This window comes from Dermochelys coriacea, chromosome 1 (genome assembly GCF_009764565.3).
Source record: "Dermochelys coriacea isolate rDerCor1 chromosome 1, rDerCor1.pri.v4, whole genome shotgun sequence".
Taxonomy (NCBI): Eukaryota; Metazoa; Chordata; order Testudines; family Dermochelyidae; genus Dermochelys; species Dermochelys coriacea.
In genome coordinates this window covers 48,745,669-48,767,433 of record NC_050068.2, presented here as the reverse complement: position 1 = coordinate 48,767,433, position 21,765 = coordinate 48,745,669, and the positions used below count along the sequence as shown (strand labels likewise).

At 42.5% G+C, this 21,765-nt stretch overlaps 1 protein-coding gene across 8 annotated transcripts in view; it reads left to right on the top strand.

Moving 5' to 3' along the window:
• The window catches only part of STARD13 (StAR related lipid transfer domain containing 13), a 493,680-nt gene that overhangs the window by 448,020 nt on the left and 23,895 nt on the right, over nucleotides 1-21,765 (top strand). For all 8 annotated transcript variants that reach the window (XM_043504394.1, XM_038387627.2, XM_038387628.2 and 5 more), the window contains 5 exons: nucleotides 59-140; nucleotides 9,081-9,144; nucleotides 15,163-16,547; nucleotides 18,537-18,710; nucleotides 21,131-21,290. In XM_043504394.1, coding sequence (XP_043360329.1) covers nucleotides 59-140; nucleotides 9,081-9,144; nucleotides 15,163-16,547; nucleotides 18,537-18,710; nucleotides 21,131-21,290 — 1,865 coding nt within the window. The remainder of the gene's footprint in view (nucleotides 1-58; nucleotides 141-9,080; nucleotides 9,145-15,162; nucleotides 16,548-18,536; nucleotides 18,711-21,130; nucleotides 21,291-21,765) is intronic.

The following is a 21,765-nucleotide window of genomic DNA, read 5'->3' as shown; positions in this document are numbered from 1 at the left end:
AAACTGTTTCCATTTGAATAAAAAGTAGTTGGTTTAATGCTTCGTCTCCTTTTTACAGATTCCCAGTTTCCTATTGACATTTCAGCTGTAAAGAAAGATCATGACTTTCTCGACAAGGACCTCGTAGAACCCCTTTGCAGGTAAATAACATCCACTGTTTTTTTTTTTGGTATCTTAAGAACGTTTGTGGATTTTTGTTTTGAAAGTAATGGCCTAGCCTAAGAGATGTTTGTTTGTCCTTGTCAATTAAATGGGCATAATCTATAGTTTTTTCAAAATAAATGCTAGAAACCTGGATTCATTTCTCTGCCAAAAAATCCTACAGCAGGGGCCAATTTGCTCTCTGAAAATTCACAAGATTTAAAAAGGGCCCAAATCTATCATCCCATCTCATCGATTGGAGTGAGGCTGGCTGCTTTTTGGAAAGAATAGTGCCAGCAAACCCAACATAAATTAGGGATCTGTGTGTGAGTAACACATGGGTAACTCTGCCCCTGACTACTACAAATCAGCAGAAACCCCATTGCCCAGAACCTTCTTCCCTCTGACAGCAAGGATGGCTCGCATGCTGCTATGCTGCCATTGGCTCCCTGTTGTTATTTAATTGTAGTACTGCAGGGCCTAGGAGCCCTAGTCAGTGACCAGGACCCCATTGTGCTAATGTAACACCAACAGACCCTGGTCATCAGCGGTAGGATGGAACCTGGGACCTCTGGAGCTAAATGCATGAGCCTCTACTGCATGACCTAAAAGCCATATGGCTGTTAGCTAAGGCTGTAGAGCAGACTGATTAATCTCTTTCTCTCTAAGTGGTCTTGGTGCCACTAGATGGGACAGACACCACACCCATGACGTGTGTGGGTTACATTAGGTACTGTATAAACACCCAGTTGCAGATGCTCACAGCTCCACCCTTGCCAGAGAGTTAATGTGTTTCTGTTTGTGTCGCTTTTTGTTCTTTGCCTGCGGGGAGTGTGCCACACACAGCTTCTGCTGTGCCCCACCCTAATCCCTCACCAGCTGTGGGGCACCTGCCTTGTGGCAGCCCTGGAAAAAGTCTTTGGGTGGGGCAGGGAAATGACACTGCAAAGGCACTGACTGCTCCCCTTTTCCTTCTCCCATTCTCCACTTGGCCTGGGTTCTGCTCCTCTCCAGCTGGGTGGGTACAAGGGAGCATCAGGCCCATAATAAGGCAGGGTCCACTACATGAAACTGCAGCTTTCATAATGTCAGTATCACATTAAGCCTGGAAGTGATTCTTGTTTCCAGACATCTTAAACCCACTGCATATGGGGTGATATGCATGCAAGGAGTGATGAGCCTGTGGCAGGGGACTTCAGAGCAGGCTTTGGGAGAAGTCAGTGGACAAGGTCCCTCAGGATACATCTGCACTCGAGCTGGGGATGGAATATCCAGCTCGGGTATATGTACAGGCACTGGCACGCTAGAAATAGAAGAGTAACTGCAGCGGCAGAGGTGGTAGGATCGGCCAGCCACCCTGAGTACAATCCTGCCTGGAAACGGAGGTATTTACCTGGGCAGCTCGCCCATCACACTGCTCATGCCACCACAGCTACACTTCTCTTCTCTTTTTAGTGCCCTAGCTCAATCAAAGCTGGTGTGTGTACATCTATCAGAGCTAGAAATTAGATCCCAGCTCGAGTGTAGATGCATTCTCTGTGGAGCCTATTCTCCACAGTGCAGGGGAGTGTGAGTGGCTGCAGACCAGCGCCCCTGCTGTTCCAGAGCCTGGTAGAAAGGCTTTCTCCTTCCACTCTCTATTGAACCCTGCCTCTGTCCATCCACAAACACACATAAATCAAGCCCACTACTCCAGTTTGGCATGAAGGAAGGCATGTGTTTCAATATAATACATGGGTCAAATCTGGGGGGAAAGGTTAGTGGTATTCATCTACTTCACCCACAAAATAAGCTCTGCTCATGAGAGTCACCAAAATGAGATGCTGCTTGCAGTAGATTATGTAGATATTCAGGATAAGACTCTGCTGCTCTCTGGGCGCCATTGAGCTACTTGAGCTTGGCTCTCCATCAGAGGGGCTTGAATGTGCCCATGGAGTCTGCCAGGCTCCTATATCTAGGTTCATTCTTGATTGATGGGGGAAACAAAGTGGTGGTGGTATCACCCAAATGCCACCTACTTGTGGCACCAAAACATGGCCTCACTCACAGTAAATTGTGCAGGTATATGACCCTGCCTCTCCTTTCTTACATGAGGGATGAAATAGTTAATAGTGCTGACATTTAAATTATGATCATTGGGCATTTGAGTTAACACCTCACTGAGATGAATGGGGCAGTTCATTTACAGAGCTGCTGTTCCGAGCTCTGTGCAGACTCACAAAAACATACATGCAGAGGTCACACCCTGCTCATATTTTTGAGGATTTGTTTGCAACTGGAACAGTTAGAGACCTGTTTTGAAATGGAAGATGAGATTCTGGAGAATAAGGTAGCAGCTGAAGAGGTGTGTCGTTGATCCACCATAACGCTGTGTTCTGGACTCTGTTATAGTCCAAGGCCTGCACCACATGGTTATATTTAAAGGTTACGGTTTTAATCATGCTCTGTATATTATTTTAACCAGAATATAAAAAACCCACCTGTTTTTTCATAGGGTTTTTTGTTTATTTTTTGTTGTTTGTTTGTTTTTTGTTTTTTATCCAGTGGTCTCCAAACTGTGTTGCACAGAGGGGGGCACAGAGGAACATTCAGGGGCTGTGCAGTGGGGCCCAGGTCAGCCCCCATGGGGAGACGGGGTGGGAGCACCACCCAGCCCCACTCTGCTCCCAGACCAATTCATCCGCAGGCGCAGCTCCACTCCATCCCCTGCTCAGCCCCCAGCCCAACTCCGCCTCCAGCCCCAGCTCCACGCCACCCCCTGCTCCGCCCCAGTCCAGCTCCGTCTCCAGCTGCAGCTCCACTCCGCCCCTTGCTCTGCCTCCAGCCCCAGCTCCACTCAGCCCTCTGCTCTGCCTCCAGCCCCAGCTCCACTCTGCCCCCAGCTCTGTCTCCAGCCCCAGGTTCACTCTGCCTCCTGCTCTGCCTCCAGCCCCAGGTCCACTCTGCCCCCTGCTCCGTCCTAGCCCAGCTCCACCCTCATTCCCTCTCTATCCCCAGGCAGCTCCATCTCTAGCCCCAACTCCTTCCCCATCCCCAGTTCTGTCCCCAGCTCCACCTTCAGCCCAAGCTCCTCTGCTGAGGAAACCTTGGATGTGCGTAATGGAGGGAAGGGGGACAGACATATTCCATTACTGGTAAGGAGAGGGGAGCGACAGGAAAAGTTTGAGCACCACTGGTCTAATCCATAGTTGTATGGGGAGAGTAACACTGTATCTACCATACAGGCAGGGGCAGAACCATTATTCTGCCAAAGGTTAAATTGTTTGGAAGGATATCTTTTCAGATCCCAGATATTCATTGTAATATGATCAGCTCTTAGTTGAGAGCCGTTGGGTGCACCTGGCTGTCAATATTTATGTCCCATAGTCCATACATAGACACATATTTCTGACAAGTTTCTGTGTTAAATTCGGGCAAACGGAACCTTGCTGGCCCATAGCTGTACTTAATTTCTCCAAACGGAGAGGCCTCATACCCAACAAGAAATCATTACTGTCAATATTTTAATTGTTATACTGACCTACTGGGACCTCTGAGGGACGGGGGAAGGGTCAGTTTTTACTTTCCCGTATTCGGTGGCCCATATGAATGAGTGTGCTCAATTTCAAGATTCTAGTTCAATGGGAACAACGAATTGTGCTGGCCAGTCACATACTTACAAGCATCTGTATTTTATTAGCTGTCTAATCACATTTTTCAAAACTATGCAATATACTCTAACCCCCCCATAGCTTATCTGACCACCGTAGGCAAGCTCCATGCCCTCTCAGTGGTGTGTGATGGCTGGGGCCTTACTGCAAGATGCATGCTGGGCTGTCATGTAGGAAACAGCTGGAAAACAAAAAAAGTCAACTATTATTTGTATGTGCTGAATGTCCCTCATAGGGCCCAATCTCACATTCCTTAGACGCCCAAAACTCCCACTGACTTGAAAAGACTGCATGACCAAGCCTTTAGACTGATTAGTGAGATATTTAACTCAACTACATCGATTTTTCATTTGCAGCGTAACTTTGAAGCTGAACTATCAGAACAGCTCTTTAAACTGAGCAGAGTTTGAACTCTGAACCCTCTCCAACAGACTTTTACCGCTCAAGCTTAGGCTCTGAATTTCTCAGTTTTTGTGGACAGAAGTCAGCCCTTTAACCTTATTTCAACAATGTTTTTTGTGTTATAGTATAGTGTAAAAGAGAATATGGGAGACACCACAAAGAAAGCACTTCTCTTATAGGATAGCTGGTAGCAACCTCTATTCAGAAAGCCTAACACTTCACATTTTATAAATTCTAGTGATTTTCTTTCTGAGCTAGTCTAATACCTCCATTGTTTGCAACATGCCTTTGAAATTTGGCAGGGGGAAAGCCCTCAGGTTAGAGAAGTACCTTTTCTTTGTCCCATGAAATTTTATTCAGGCATTATTGAGATATAAATGGTACGAAATCATCGTTTCCTTTCTCTCATTTGCATTCCTGAGGCAATATTTGTCAGATAGCCAAAATGGTAATTGAACATGAACATTCTGTGGCTGGGCCTACTTCCAAAGCAGCAACAATGGACACTGAGTTGGGAAGATGCATGAACTTTTAGAGCAACTGTTGGAGGGAAAGAGCCAGGCCAAGTTCCATCTGCCTTCTCCCTAACTCATCACATGGCTCCAGGGGCCCAGTGGTGGAGAAGGATCTCTCTCTACTGATGTGTTCTGGACCTGGCTCCAGTGGACAGTTCCTCAGTGAGAGAGAACAGATTTCTCCTGCTACTGCCATCTGAAATTAGTCCTATCGCTCAAGTGGCATAAGTATATACTTTAGTGGTGAAAATTCAGCATTCAAACCCTGCTTGTGAGGCATGGTGGAGGCTGTTACAGCTGTGTGTGTAATACTCTGTTTTTACCTTTTTCCTTTAAAAAAAACTCTAGGAAATAATGTGCAAATAAACTACTTTAAAAAAACATTATTTAGGTTACATAATCTAGCACTTAAATGCTTGACTTTGCAACCTGAATAACATTCTTTTAACATATTGTTTTTCATGTAAATATATTGAACAAACTTTTTAACATGTGTGCAATTTTTGAATCTTAAACCACTGTTTAGGCCCCTAAATAAGTGGCCTTATTTTCAAAAGTGTGAAGCACTCACTAGCCCCTATTGAATTCAATATTTTTAAACTGTGGCCATTCATTCTTTACATGGTTATTCTCTATTTCATAGCTTGTAATTGCTCCAAGGGGAACTATATATAGATTATTATACTGATAAGGATTTTTAAATGTATATTATATACTCAATACTCTACGGTGTTATTACAGAATTCCAGATTTTTTTAAAACTTGGGTTTTGGGGGAAGAAAATAGTTCAAGGTGCCATTTGAGGATCAAGGCACAGTACAAGCTCAATCCCGTTCCCATTAAAGGCAAGATAGGCTCCTAATAATTACAGTGAGGGCTGAATCAAGCCCAAGGCACATACAGCATATTGTAAAGTCTAAATACCTCAATCTTTTATGTTAGAGCTCCTAGAAAGTGCTGGATTGATAACACTGGAAAACTAAATCTTGTGTTTAGCCATTGAACAAGTACAGCAGGGTCCTTGGCAGTACAAGCTTTCCCGCACTACCTCTGGGGAGAACCTCACTCAGGGCAGGTCTGTACTACCACTTAAGCTGTGTAACTTAAGTCACTCAAGGGTGTGAAAAAGCCACCCCCTGAGCGATGCAAGTTACATTGATCTGAGCACCATCCGCACCGCTCTCCCGCCGGCATAACTTCTGCCTCTCAAGGATGTGGAGTAATTATGCCGACAGGAGAGCACTTTCCCATCGGCCTAGCGTGTTTTCACCAAACGTGCTATAGCAGCACAGTGTCCTCAGTGTTCAGTCCTTGGCTCCTATGCAGAGTCTCCTAATACGGGATCAGATGTCCTCCTCCCATAGACTAATCCATAATAGGAGTCAGAGTAGCAGCCATGTTAGTCTGTATCCGCAAAAAGGAAAAGGAGGACTTGTGGCACCTTCGAGACTAACAAATTTATTTGAGCATAAGCTTTCGTGAGCTACAGCTCACTTCATCGGATGCATTCCATAATAGGAGGTTAGGCTGCTGGCAAAGTTTCCTGCAGATCATCCCCTTGAGAAGTCACAAGAGTTTGGGGGACTGAGTTCTCTCAAACCCATGTATCTTGAAGATAAAGGTGTCACAGTAAAGGGTGCACCAGATCTGCAGGGGCATAGGTGGCTGACCCCTCCATGCTATTCAATTGCACTTAGTGCCTCCTGGCAGCATAGCTTCTGCGTGACCTTGGTATGCCATTGGCTGGGTTCCTCTGCAGCTGCTACTGAGCAGCTGCAGCCCAGACCCAAATGGAGTTAATACAGTTCCAAGCCACTTTAAGGATGTCTGAGGATAATCTGGAAGACTGTTTAAGTGGGACAATAGGCTACTCACTGGGCTTCCCAATTACACGGCTTCTGCTGTACGAAATTGTTATTTATTTATTAATCACTGTTTGGTGCTGTGCATGTCACAAAAGGAAGACAGTTCCTCAGTCTGAAGAGCTTACAGTATAAAAGACAGGAACAACAAAAACTGAATGCGTAGGTACCATATCAGAGACATATGACGTTGATGATTCAAATTGCGCTGCCATTGTGCTGTGAAGGATACATTAAATTGACGTCAGTGTTGCTGTTTTTATAGTATGATTTGCAAGCTTTCCCCAAATTCTGTGCAGCTTTCCTGACAAGTATTTTGATAAATATTTTTTGAAAGCCCAACCATCCTGAGCTAAACTCTGGATTGTTTATTTGGCATGGATTTTACTGTTTTTCCTTCAAGCTCAGATGTCATGTTTTGTTAAAGTTCTAAATATACAGCCCTCTCCCATGACTTGAAGCAGTGACATGAAAGTGTAGGTAGCATCTCAGTGGCCTCTCTCTCTTTGATCAGGACATCAGTGACAGTCTTTTTGTCGTCAGAGCCTTTTGTCTTGTGAAGGTTTGGCTATCATTCACGTAACGGATATAAGCAGATGGGGAAAGCTGGCACATCATTGGCACATCAACAACATGTGAGAAGTTCAAACAGACTGGATTTAATTTCAGATGCCGGTAACAGGAAAGCTAATAAATCTGATCATTGGTCCTCTAATTTCACCAGCAGAATCTTTTCACCATATTGGAAGAACCCCAGAAAGCATGTCATTATTTTATAGATGGCTAAATCTAAAAGCAGGGTTTGAGTTCCTGGTTCCTATTAGAAGGTAGTTCTGCGTTTTGATGGAGTGGGTTCAGAAAGCAGTCATGATAATACTGTAGCTTTTTCTGTCTCCAGTCCAGCTAAGTAATGAGATCAACTCTTCCGCTTCAGTACTGAAATAATCCTTGCATTCTGATGGGGTCAGTGAAAAACGGATTGCTTTTGTTTTCATTGTTTGTTTGACCAAATGATTTCAGTATCTTTTCACAAGGGAGCTGGAGGCCCCTTTTAAAATATTGAGACAAATTGTGCCTTTGGTTAGACCTGAGGAACTCCATAGAATTCAGTGGGGTACCTGAATATAAATGAGGACAAAATTTAAGCCATTGTCTGTAGGATCCTACTTCCCCTTCTCCCATGTATAATTATTTGCTTATTTGTTCTTTAAGTGCATATCACATTGTACTGATGGCATGGAGAGACTTTGTCCCTTGAATCTGGAATGTTTCCTCCTTCTACTCCCAATTTCTCCTCTCCATCAGTTGCAAATAGGTGATGAGCATAGGGCTCCTTTTAGAAGTATTTAGAAAGTTGCTGGCAAAATCACCTCTTGAGATGTGTGGAGACACAAAGCTTACACTGTCCGGCTTTTCAGCAGATACCTCTCCAGTACCCATTCTCTTGCTGACTTCTGGAGTTAAAGATTGATGACCTGATTGAGGTGCTGAGCAATTTCAGAGAGAATTGTGGATTCTCATTAGTGCTGAATATCAGGTCAGGAGTTCACCTCTAAAAACTTGAGTCTCTCAGTTAGCTACCTGGTTCAGCCACACAGAGAGATGAGCTGATTTTGCCGGAGTGTACTGGCTTATTCCATTTTGAAGTGACAGTTACACCATAGCAACTTTATTTAGATAGGTTCTAAGTGCTAGTCCAGTGAGTATAAGTGGGGCATGGTGACAGCTCCTCCTCTTCCCTCAATTTTTCCAAGAAAGGACTGACCTGGCGTAGGTGCTTAACTCCAGGAGAGGGTTCACAGCTGTGAATCCCAAGAAGAGGGAGGCACTTCCTTTTAGGTGCCAAACATCCTTTGAAGGGAAGGGCTTATGGCAAACCCGTCTTCTCGACATTTTCTATTGGCTAGGTTAGGTGGCTCCCCACTCAGTGTGCTGGCTGTTGTGAATCCCATTCTTAAGCAACTAACTCTCCCAAGCAGTGTATAGGGAGCCTGGGAGCCTAACTCAGGATTGAGGATTCTCCGAGGTGGCAGGGGGCCTAAAAGTTAGGCTTTGCAATTCTCACTCTAAATCCCCTTTGTTGATCTAGCCCTAAATGCCTAAAGTGAGGAATCAAATCTTAAATGCACTTTTTGTGGTTCTAATACATCTTTTGGGATCTCATAACATTTGTTAGGGGTTTTAGAATGATAACATTACACACACAGTGGGCAAGTCACATTTTCACTCTGTGACTCATTTAAGCCAGCTGTAAAATGGGTTTAATGATCTTTATAGCCTTTATAAAGTGTTTTGTGGTGTGTGGATGAAGAGCTAGGCATTAGGTAGTGACAACGGTGACATGCCCTTCTGATTCACAAGTCTGTAGCATGGAACAAAATAAGTGTAGTAAATCTTTCTGTGTAAAGTTACAACCCCACAAGAAGATGAGAGGATAACTTTTGAAATCATGAGAAGTCATGCCCTTGAATTAGTGGGATGCTAATCTTTGGATTTTTCTTTACCTCTAGACGACTGAACACATTGAACAAGTGTGCATCAATGAAACTCGATGTGAACTTCCAAAGGAAAAAGGCAAGTAAACATTATGAAAACCTCTGGGCTTTGTTCTTACCATTGTAATGAGAGCTCCTTCAATCAGGCCCCAGATCAGGAAAGCACTTAAGTTTAAGTTAAGCGTGTTTAACTCTAAGCATGTATTTCAGTGCTATCCTGAATAGCAATGGTTTCCTGATCAGGGCCTTTAAATATGAATTAAAAATAAATAGCTGTGAATAGTACAGCAGGGTCAGTGTTAACAGACTTACATGGACACATGCAGTAATTTAAATGTTATATATGTTCAGTTCCAGTCAAGGGGAAAAGGGTATTATGCATTATTATTATAATGTATTGTCACATTTACCCATATCATGTGATCACATAATGGAAAATCCTTCCAGGAAAAAATGGAAGCTTCTGTATAAACAATAGCTTTCCTTATTTCTCATGATGACTTGCTACCAGTTAACAATATGAAAATAAACCATGCCGTACTTACAACCTCCTTTAATAACATAGGCAATATTTAAGGCTCAAAGGGTTTTGATAAGGAATGCAAAAAATGCTTATTGATTTTAAAAAAATTGTGACAGATCCAGAATAACAGTTGAGCTTTTTAGTTTACTCATGACATTGGCCCAGGGGCACTTTATAAGAAACACCATATCACGGAAATCATTGGTTCTGAGAGATGTTGCCATATATATCACTTTTTCCCCTCAGAGTGTTTGTCTAACACTTTTGAAAACTGCCCATATGAGGTGCTCCTCTTGATACCACTGGCAGTTTAATCTTTTTCTATCCTGCTGTCTGTGTAAAGGAATTCAGACAGAAGCTGTGCAGACATTTTCTTACCTTTTATTCATACCAGATTGTTCTTGTGTGCGACATTCATCAAACAGCCTGTTGTCCAGCATCCTTTCTGGCCATTCTCTTCCAAATTGTGTGTACGCCAGTGAGGTCCCATCCTTTTTTCCAACTTCAGACTTGCAGGGGTTTTCCTGCCTTTGATAAGTGCATGTAACCTTCATGTTAAATCCCTGTTCTGGTCTCTCTAGAACAGAGAGTGCCAATCCACCAAACCGTGTGGTGGTTTTATGATGTGGACAAATGTGTGCTATAGGAAGAGACTCTGTTCATCCAAATTCATTTTAGTGTTGAAATATACACCCAAGTCTCCACTGGTGAAAACCTAATGCACTAAGCCCACTGCACCATTTAGGTGCTTCAGGTGGTTTCATTTTTCTTATTTTTATCAAAGACATTGCGGCTTAAACAAGAGAGGGAATAGAAAAAGCAAAACATGGATGAACCCTGGCTATGCTATTTAAAAATTGTTGCAAAGTTACTTCCTGCCCTTTTCCCTGCATCAATTCCAGATCAGCAAAAGGGAAAATGGAGATTGGCAATTTGGGTTCTATTCACAGTGTAGGGGTTTCTGCCACCAAAATCTGTGTGCCAAACCTGCCAGCTTCAGTGCTGATACCTTCTGTCCTCATTTTTTGGTTAACTTAAAATTCCCACCTCTCTCCTCTCATCCTAAAACATTCAAGAAATGGCCAACTGACCCCATCACTTCTTAGGGTCTTTGGTGAGTGGATAACTGGCCCTTCTCCTTCCCCACCCCCACAACCTTGCCTCTTCGGAGGCAGAGACCCCCCACTCTTGTGATATTATTGCAAACCCCATGATTTTAGGTGGTGGCTTGGGGGTGGGGGTTGGCTTTTTTTTTTAAAGCTGCTCTTTATGTCAGGAAGAGACAATGATTTTCTCACTATCTTTGCTGTTACTAAAGATAGCCATCATCTCCCATTGTTCTGAATGGAACTGAACTCACAGGCTTCCCTTATTTAGCATGGCCACTATTTCCCTACAGCCTTGACAAGTGGAAGTGCCCTTGTAAACATAGCCACCATTTCAGCACAACAGAAGCTAGACAACCTACGCTCAGTGTAAACTCCTTCCCCCACAGGTGTATAAGGCAAGAGAGGATGAGAGAACAGGACAATGTGGAGGGCAGGGAATGAGAGTTGGGCCAGCAGGCATGCAGGATGACTGGAGCAGAGGAAATTGTGGGAGCAAAGAAATGTGAGGGGTGGGGAGGAGGACTAGGAGTCAAAGAAATATTGGGGCCTGGGTGGGAAACTGGAGATGGGGAGAATGGACAATAAGAATGCATGGAAGAGCTTATAATTGTGTCTCCACTCAACAACGACAGATCTGGGAAATGTTCCTGTGGTCTAAATGCTGTCTGTACAAATAGACTTTACGATAAGCTGTCTTACTGGAACACAAAAGCAGCTACTATTATCTGGTTCTGAGGTGAACATGAACGTTTTGCACAGTTCTAGTCTGCAGCTGCTTGACTGATTCATGAAAACACAGCTAAGCAAGCTGCCAAACAGCATTATCGGGAAAGCTAATCTTGGTGAAAGCCTGTTCCACTCACTCTCCCCGCCTCCACCCACCTAACCACACATCACTTGAAGAGATACATATACCATGTGGAGGATTTAGTAATTCAGTTTCCATTAACTTTAATGAGATTTGCACAGGTAAATCTTCATATATTGTGCTCAAAATATTCCCTCAAGTGATTTGGACAGACAAAAATTAGCCTTTGGATTAGCTGCCTTCTGCAGGCACCTCTCATGAGGAACCAAGGTGACATTACAGAATCAAAATTTTGTGGTTTTGATTTTTCAAGGAAAGCTGACAATTTTCCATGGAAAATTTCAACACAACAAAACTTTTTCTCATTTTCACTGCAAAGTTCTGGGGGGAAGAATCCATTTCCCAGCCAGCTCTAGTCAGCAAGTAATCCTGGCTCTGTTGTGCTGGGATGTAGAATTCATTCTCCACCACTGTTCATGTTCATTGTTCATCTCTAGCCACTGTTTAAAAGTATCTTTAAGCCTTTTGTCCTCCAAAGGATATTTTAAGTAGAAACACTGTTGGCTTCATATTTACTTCCCTTTCCTGTTACAGTCCCCATCTCCCTTAATTCTCTTGCGCATTGTGTCCACCACTTTAGCTTTATTTCTTTGGGTTTTAAGACAAAGGGACTAGATCCTGTGTAAATTGTCATAGCTCCAATGACTTCAATAGAGTTCTCAAAATTTATACCAGCCGAAGATCTGCCCTATTGTCTTTTATTATGTTTGCAGTGTAGCTTACCATTTTATTATTGTGTGGTAGAGGGCCCTCAGCACCTAGGCAGTGGATTGCTTTATAATGGCAGATGAAATTCAATGTTGATAGATGCAAAGTAATGCACACTGGAAATCATAATCCCAACTATACATATAAAATGATGGGGTCTAAATTGGCTGTTACCACTCAAGAAAGAGATCTTGGAGTCATTGTGGATAGTTCTCTGAAAACATCACTCAATGTGCAGCGATAGTCAAAAAAGCTAACAGAATGTTGGGAATCATCAAAAAAGGGATAGATAATAAGAGAGAAAATATGATATTGCTTCTGTATAAATCCATGGTATGCCCACATCTTGAATACTGCATGCAGATGTGGTCATCCCATCTCAAAAAAGATCTATTGGAATTGGAAAAGGTTCAGAAAAGGGCAACAAAAATGATTAGGGGTATGGAATGGCTTCCATATGAGGAGAGATTAATAAGTTTGGGACTTTTCAGCTTGGAAAAGAGACAACTAAGGGGGGGGATATGATAGAGGTCTATAAAATCATGACTGGTATGGAGTGTTATTTACTTCTTCTCATGACACAAAAACTAGGGTCACCAAATTAAATTAAAAGACAGCAGGTTTAAAACAAACAAAAGGAAGTATTTCTTCACACAACGCACAGTCAACCCGTGGAACTCTTTGCCAGAGGATGTTGTGAAGGCCAAGATTATAACAGGGTTCAAAAAAGAACTAGATACATTCATGGCTATTAGCCAGGATGGACAGGGATGGTGTCTCTAGCCTCTGTTTGCCAGAAGCTAGTGTAACCCACACACCTCCTGGGAGTGGTCTGTCCGCTCTAGTGGCACCGAGACCACTTAGAGATAAATGAATCTGCTATAGCCTTATCTAAGAGACATATGGCTTTTAGCTCCAGAGGTCCCAGGTTCCATGCCGACAGCCGGGGTCTGTCGGCGTAACACTGGGAATAGGGTTTGGATCACTTTATGATTACCTGTTCTGTTCATTCCCGCTGGGGCACCTGGCATTGGCCACTGTTGGAAGTCAGGATACTGGGCTAGATGGACCTTTGGTCTGACCCAGTATGGCCATTCTTATGTTCTTATAAAATAATGGTTAAAATATTTAAAATACCTACCCTAATGGTTTTTTTAAATATTCCTGTTGTGGCACTAGTAAGACCATAATATGTGGATTTTATAAGTGCCTCACTTGTTTTCAGTCCTCCTCCCCATGAATTCTCCCTTCAATAACAACTGTCACACACAACCAGAAGGAATAGCTGTCAAACAGTCCATCCCTTTTCCTGCAGAAAAGATGACCAAAACAGGACCAGCCATTTCTAGCTCTTTTTCTGCTGCTTCTCTAGCTGCTTAATTGTTTGCTGCCCCTAGCTGCAGAACTGAGGCATTTACTCCTGTGAACTCATGTCAGCTGCAGAAGAAATGTGTGCTACTTGTTATACATAATATAGAAATGAATCAAAACAGCTTTTCTGGTTTAGCAGCTTTATTTTATTTTACAGTTTGGACAAGATCTAAAATTGATGTGTCAACCTTTAAGTGATGACCTAGCAAAAGCTTACAACAACAATATGGCTTTAGGGTGATCTGCCACTTTACTGATTACATCACAATGTACATCTTTCAAACTTCAGTTTTATTTAAGATGTATTTTACAAATTATTTTACATTTTCTAATTAGATTAAGCAACCGGGTTCTAGATGGGAGATAATACAACTTTACCATCAGAACAGCATATAAAAATACTGCTAAGAATAGATTTTTAAAATGAGAATTTTCCAATCCCAAAATAGTCTTTTTAGTTTACGCCTTGTTTTAGTCTGACAGCCTGTTATATTTTACTGCCTCACTGCTGCTTCCAGGAATGAGGAGGTATAAGACGACTGTTTCGATGTCATATAGGTGAAGTTATTTTGTTCTACTTTAAAACAACTGTACAGGAATAACTTGGTACGGGACTGGTTCAAAGTCAATAGAAAGACTGTAATTGACTTTAGAGGGCTTTGGCTTAGTGAGTAGTGAGCTAAACAAAAAACTCCATGGCCCATGCTGACAGTGTATCAGTTTTGTCTGGGACAACTGAGTAGCAGAATCTCATATTGACCTTTGCATCTTTTTATTTTAATGATTTTTATTTTATTTTATTTTATTTTTACTCAGTTACTACATTGTTGCCATAGTTTATCGTGCTTGGTATTTTATCTCTAAATATTTATTTTTGTCTAGAGGGTATGTGTGTATAAATGAACAAATTTAACTGAAGACTTAATCTTCCTACATCTTAATTCAGATGATTAACTAGGTTTTCCTGCTGCCATTGCAAATGACTGTTTACTTCTCACAGCAAAAACAAAATATAATGGGGGGATAGTTTGCTTGAGGTATGCACATGGCCCCATTACGGTAGCATCTCATAACCTCATAATCTTTAATGTATTTATCCAGCCAACACTGCTGTGAGGAAGCCCCTCCCCTGCCCCCGTATTTTTTAAAAACTGCTTAGGCCGCAATCCTGCATTGTGCAGAGTGCAGGCAGACTGCTTGTGCCTGCTCAAAGCCCTGCTGAAGTCAACAGGCCCTCCATGGGCACATAGTCCACTCGTGAGCTCTATAAGGCAGGAACAGGACCTTATTCCTTCTATGGTAGCATGTTAATTGCAGAGTCTTTGCTCTGGAATGAGAAAGGCTGCAGTAAAAGAGCTGATGATATCCATTATGCCAGGAAGAGACTATAGTATTCTAGAGCCACGTTGCCATCTATGGCTTTCACTGTATGAGCAGAGGATTCATGTTTGTTACAATGTAATCAGAAAAAGAAAGAAAAGTGCTGTGTTGAACAAAGTGTAACATGTTGTTTTCCAGAGTGAAGATTCAGATGAAGAAGACTTCTGTGCCATCAGTAATAAATGGACTTTCCAAAGGACGAGCAGAAGATGGTCTCGGGTGGACGACATTGACACTTTGCTTCACCGATCAGATAGACATGAGTCTTCAGGGGACATTAAAATGAAAAATACCCCTAGCAGTGAGAGTGTCCTTACTGATCTGAGCGAGCCTGAGGTCTCGTCTATTCACAGCGAGAGCAGTGGGGGAAGTGACAGTCGGCATCAGTCTGGTATTAACAGCACTATCAGGGAGATATGTGACTGCTCAGGACAGCAGAGTATAGAAAACACACTTACACATTACACCACTCCCATCAGCTGTACACTCTTCCAGGTTCCAAAGGAGATCACAAATTATTCCTGTAACCTTAAGAATGAGAAACCAACACGAACGAGAGCCAAGACCTTTCTAAAGCGCATGGAGACGCTAAAGCCTAGAGGGGCACATGGAAAACTAAAGGGTGTCTTAGAGATAAGCGGACCTGTTCTTCAACATGAGCCAAAATCTTTAAAGGACATGCACTATATGCAGATAGTGAATGGAGACCTCCAAAACTTAACCCAAGATGCAGCCAAAAGAGGACTTTCCTTTTCTGCCAAGTCCAGCAGTGACAGTAGTCAGTCAGAAAACAGCATTAGTGGCATGAGCACACCATGTTTTAAGGAACGCAAGTGTTATGAAACAAACAAGCGAGGTGGTATGTACCTGGAGGACCTGGATGTTCTTGCTGGAACAGTCCTGAGACAAGTAGACGAAAACCGTAAAAATGAATTTCACTCCCAAGAGAACCTGGTTGTGCATATTCCCAAGGACCACAAACCTGGAACTTTTCCAAAGGCACTTTCCATTGAAAGTCTCTCACCTACTGACAACAATAATAGTGTAAACTGGAGGACAGGCAGCATCTCTTTGGGCAAACAGAAGTGCTCTACTCCTAAAGAGTCCAGACTCGTGGCTTGCTGTCCTAAAGAAACTAGAGTTAGTATTTATGATAATGTGCCAGGTTCCCACTTGTACGCCAGCACTGGAGACCTTTTGGACTTGGAAAAAGATGACCTTTTCCCTCATTTAGATGACATTTTGCAGCATGTCAATGGACTTAAAGAGGTTGTAAACCACTGGTCAGAGGATTTACAGCCAGAGCTGCAAAGCAATGATTTATTGGTTGGGGAATCTGCATTGTTGCCATTCCAGTCGCCCACCCAAATCACATTAGACTTTGAAGGGAACTCTGTTTCTGATGGTCGTACTACACCCAATGATATGGACAGAGATGAAACATCTCTCAATGAATTAGAAACCACTGGTATTAGGGACAGGAGAGACTCTGGTGTAGGGGCATCTCTCACCAGGCCAAACAGGTTGGTAGAATAATTCCTTAAATAATTCCTTCTGTTTTTCATTATTAATGGGATAGGTTGTGAAAAACAATATAATAAAGCAGGGGCACACTATCTGAGCATTGTGAACAGGTGTCAAAGGGTCATGATCACCCTGCCTTGCCCATATTGCTAAATTGGGAGGGGGGATCCAGCTAGATAAAAAGGTGACTTCTAGAAGAAGGGGGCCCTGGTATGAAAAAGGTGGAGAGTCATCGTAATAGAGCAAACTACAGTGTACGCTTTCTTCCACAACATATTTTAGTTAAAAAAAACATGGTGTCATATTCATAATGGGATGTATATTCAAACTGGCCTCTAAAATGTGCCCATCAGGTTGTGCAAACAGAAGCAGGCACCAAATTTTCATGCACAAGATTAGAGTCCACTTTGAAAAAGTGGCCCTGTGCTCTTATGTAGCATTTACAGTTTTCCCCAAAGCCCCTCATAGTTGGTTAACGCCCAGTGTATTTGTTAATGGAAATGTAAGGCTGGACCACCTAAGTGACACGGAGTGTTTGGAAACTCATTCTGCATTATTAATGAATTTTGTGAATTTGAGAGAAGAGGCTCAGTTGTGCCCTGAAGACACAGGCCTGAATAAGGGACTTTGTGAAGCTGCACTGCCAGGGGTGGGGGTGTCTGAATTGCAATGGGAGTGTGGTTGCCAGGAATGGTGCTATGCACTCTGTGCTCCGAGGCCAACCACTTCCACGTGCTCACCCACAAAGGTTCCACTGGGCCATTTTTTTTTATTTTGTTTTCAACAATTAACATGAGAAATCTTTGAAATCTCCTGTTTGTTCTTTACAGTACTGGACACCATACAAAAAATCAAGCTTTAAGATACTTGAGTTTTATTTATACCCAAACAGCACCCTCTCACACCTACCTTTGCTTTCATTTCTGTATAGTTCTCTTAGCACTGAAAACTCACTCAAGTGACACTTTTCAGAGTAGCAGCTGTGTTAGTCTGTATTCGCAAAAAGAAAAGGAGTACTTGTGGCATCTTAGAGACTAACAAATTTATTTGAGCATAAGCTTTCGTGAGCTACAGCTCACTTCATCAGATGCGTTCAAGTGACACTGTACATGGCCCATGAAAGCATCATTGGTTACCCCACAAGCACATGAGGTTTTGTCAGACATGGCTTCAGTTAGGCAGCCTTTGTCCAACCCACAAAGCAAGGGATACAGTTACTAACTAAAACATATTGTGTGGGAGAGGCTCCAGGAGGCAGGAAAGTGAATTTAAAAGAAAAGATACCCACACACTCCTTACAGACTATGGAATGTATACCTGGGAACTGCTTACTAAACACAGTGTACTAAAACAACTGGTCACAAAAGGAAAGAAACTTGGCACTTAGACTATTTTGAGGGCTCTTATGCTATCACTTACATTCTGGTATCAGTCATTTGAATTTCTCTGGATTTATGCTGCTGTAACCAAGAGCAGAATTTGGCCCTATGTATTTTGATCTATGGGTAAAAACACACACAGATCCAGATATGCATTCAAAGGGCTTAACACTTCAATTACTTACAACCAGCCATATTGCTTACTACTGTGTTAATTCCACATGAGACTAATCACGTATTAAGCACATGCATAAATGTTTGCAGAATTTGGGCCAAAGTTCATACCTTGAAGAAGAAATGCAAAGGAAATACAAATGAGTTATCTGCAATAGTCAGTATATAAAATGAGTCGGTATATAAAGAAAGTATCTTGGGTCAGATTCAAAGCTTGTTAAAATCAATTGGATTCTTTCCATTAACTTCAGTAGGCCTTGGATCAGGCTTCCTAGAGCCTCACAGAAGCAAGGTACTGCATTCTCTGTCCCCAAGAACAGTCCTTTTCACAAGAAATCACTGATTTTACATTGACAAATACTGTATATCATCACATTTTTCCTAATTTTGGCACTGTATAACCTCATTTTCCTTTCCTCCTTTCTTTCGCTGAAGGCGATTACGCTGGCATAGTTTCCAGATCTCTCATGGCCCGAGCCACTCCGCAGCATCGCTACAGCTCAGTAATCAATCAGCAGCCCAACTGAATTTACTGCAAAAATTTTCCTTACTTCGCCTTACTGCCATCATGGAAAAATACTGCATGTCAAACAAACATGGCTGGACGTGGTAAGTGCATTATGTGTCTCACAAAACAGATATATTTAGAAGGAAATTGTTTCTCCCAATTATATTATTATCATTCCACTAACCTAACCCCTTTCATCTGAGAATCAGAAAGTGCATTTTAGTCCATAGTTATATAGTGAGTCAGTGGCAAAGCCAGAAATAGAACCCAAGAGGTCTGAGCCACCTCCCTGCTCTAACCACTAGACACCCACCCTCTCTCTAATAGCAGCCAAGTGCCAGAAAAATAAACAAGAAGACTAGGAGTGAATAATTACAAAGAGGAGATTTTAAAATAAGGTTCTCTAAAACTAAAGTTGTGGTTTGAAAGAAGCAGCTGTTGATTGTACATCAAGTATACAAGTTTGATTTTGTTGTTTTTTATATTAAAAGGGAGCAATTAGCAGTGGGTAGGTGGAAATTATCTAGAAACTATTCTCCTGTATATGCAGAAACATTAGTCCAATAATGAGGATAATAATACTTCACTGTGAGACAGTGCTTTGCACCTTCAAAGCACTTTATAAACATTAACTAAACCTCACAAACGCCTCTCTGAGCTTGGCAAAATAATTAAGGTATATCCAAAGGTACAGATGGAGAAAGAGAGATGAGAGAAAGCTAGAGTCACAAAAGGACTTAACTCCCACTTTAGGTGCCTAACACTAAAATGTCAGCACCACTGCTCAACTTCTGGCTAACCCTGGAGAAGCCTAAAGGTTATCGGCATCTCAATTTCCACCATTAAAAGTCCTCTAGCTGCCTAAGTTTCTGCCTCTGGAAATGCACACAGCTGCCTTAGTCGAGGTGCCGAGGTGCCTAAGTCCTACAGGGTTGCTGCAACTAGGCATTCCCCTGACTAGCTCAGCTGTGGGGCCCAATCCAGTAGTGTTCTCAAGGTCTGTCTAATGCCACACAAAACAGACAGCATGAGGCAGGGGGGTGGCAGCCTCTTTTATAAAATGTATCCCACTGGTCAGGGAACTCAGCTGAGATGTGGGAGACTCTGTTTCTATTCCCCCACTCTGCATGATGGGGAGAAGAGCTGTGCACTTGGTTCTCCTACCTCTCCCAATAAGTGTGCTAGCCACTGGGCTATGGGGGATCCTGATATAGGGCTCTTTCTCAGTCTCTCCTGTGGAAGCTGTTCCACAGTGTACAAATACATAAATATTCAGTGGGGGAGTGAATGATTCTATAGTCCAATGGTTAGGGCATCCGCAGAAAGGTGAGGAAACCCCTGTTCAAATCTTATTCCCTCACGCAGAGGGAAGAGTCTCCCACATCCCAGTTGAGTGTCCTAATGGATTAAAGGTTAAGGGCTCTTCCTCCAGCCATTTTGTAGCAAGTTAGGCACCTTTCTTGAAAGAAACCTCCAGGAGAGGGTTTATGGCTGTTGATCCTAAGCAAAGATAGGGACTCCCTCCAACCCAGAGTTAGACACTAACTCTCTGAGCGGCACGGGGTTTAGGACATACCCTTCTGGTCAGCATCTGGTATTGGATGGTTTAGGGAACTCCCTGTTGAGCGTGCAGGCTTCTGTGAATCCCATTCTTCGGGTCCTAACTCTCCCCATTCTTGACGTCTGATTTGTGTCCATTTATTCTTTTATGTAGAGACTGTCCAGTATGATCAATGTACATGGCAGAGGGGCATTGCTGGCACATGATGGCATATATCACACAAATCAGACGTCAAGAATTATAACATTCAAAAACCAGTTGGAGACCACTTCAATCTCTCCGGTCACTCGATTACAGACCTAAGAGTGGCTATTCTTCAACAAAAAAAACTTCAAAAACAGACTCCAACGAGAGACTGCTGAATTGAAATTAATTTGCAAACTGGATACAATTAACTTAAGCTTGAATAGAGACTGGGAGTGGATGGGTCATTACACAAAATAAAACTATTTCCCCATGTTATTTCCCCCCCACCCCCCACTGTTCCTCAGACGTTCTTGTCAACAGCTGGAAATGGCCCACCTTGATTATCACCACAAAAGGTTTTCTTCATCTCCCCCACCCCCGTCCTGCTGGTAATAGCTCATCTTAAGTGATCACTCTCCTTACAGTGTGTATGATAAAACCCATTGTTTCATGTTCTCTGTGTATATAAATCATCTCCCCACTGTATTTTCCACTGAATGCATCCAGTGCAGTGAGCTGTAGCTCACGAAAGCTTATGCTCAAATAAATTTGTTAGTCTATAAGGTGCCACAAGTACTCCTTTTCTTTTTAAGAAGACCATAACATGTGCAGACTTCAAAGGATTCATATATCATGTATTAGAAAGGAAACTTTTATCAGCTGTCTTTATCGGTTATTCAGCTGCGTTCAGAGTTACTGGCTTCCCTCAGCAATATTAGCCAGTAGGATCATGTAAGTACTCTGACAGTTTAATGCTAACAGTGTGAATTCCAGGTCTGTACCAAAGTTCATGAAGAGGATGAAAGTTCCTGACTACAAGGACAAGAATGTCTTTGGTGTGCCTTTGATAGTTCATGTCCAGAGGACGGGGCAACCCCTTCCACAGAGCATGCAACAAGCACTGCGCTACTTACGCAGCAGTTGTCTAGATCAGGTATGGACGTTACATTCTTGGCTAAATTTCAAAGGGTTTTTCCATAGTCAGGCTATGCATCAAGCTAGTTGAAATGGTTTTACTGTATAAACATTTTACTTTGCCAGCCCACATCAACGCCACACCATTCTAGAGCACTATGCAGGTTATGGTAGCACTGGACAATGACTGACATATTACTAACACCCATTTTGTTGCTTTATTAACTCACTATCCAAGGAACATAGCTATTATATCTTTATTGTTCCTCCCCTAAAGATAGAGCTCTATGTATATGTACATACATAGCAGGGGGTTGGACTAGATGACCTGAGGTCTTGAGGTCTCTTCCAACCCAAATCTTCTATGATTCTATGATACATTCTCACAGCATATATTTGGCCAGAGAGCTCAGACAGCAAGTTGATGTTTTGTTCTGCATTGCAACAATGCTTGCCCAGTTTTAACATTGGAGCAGCATGTTTCCCACATGCCC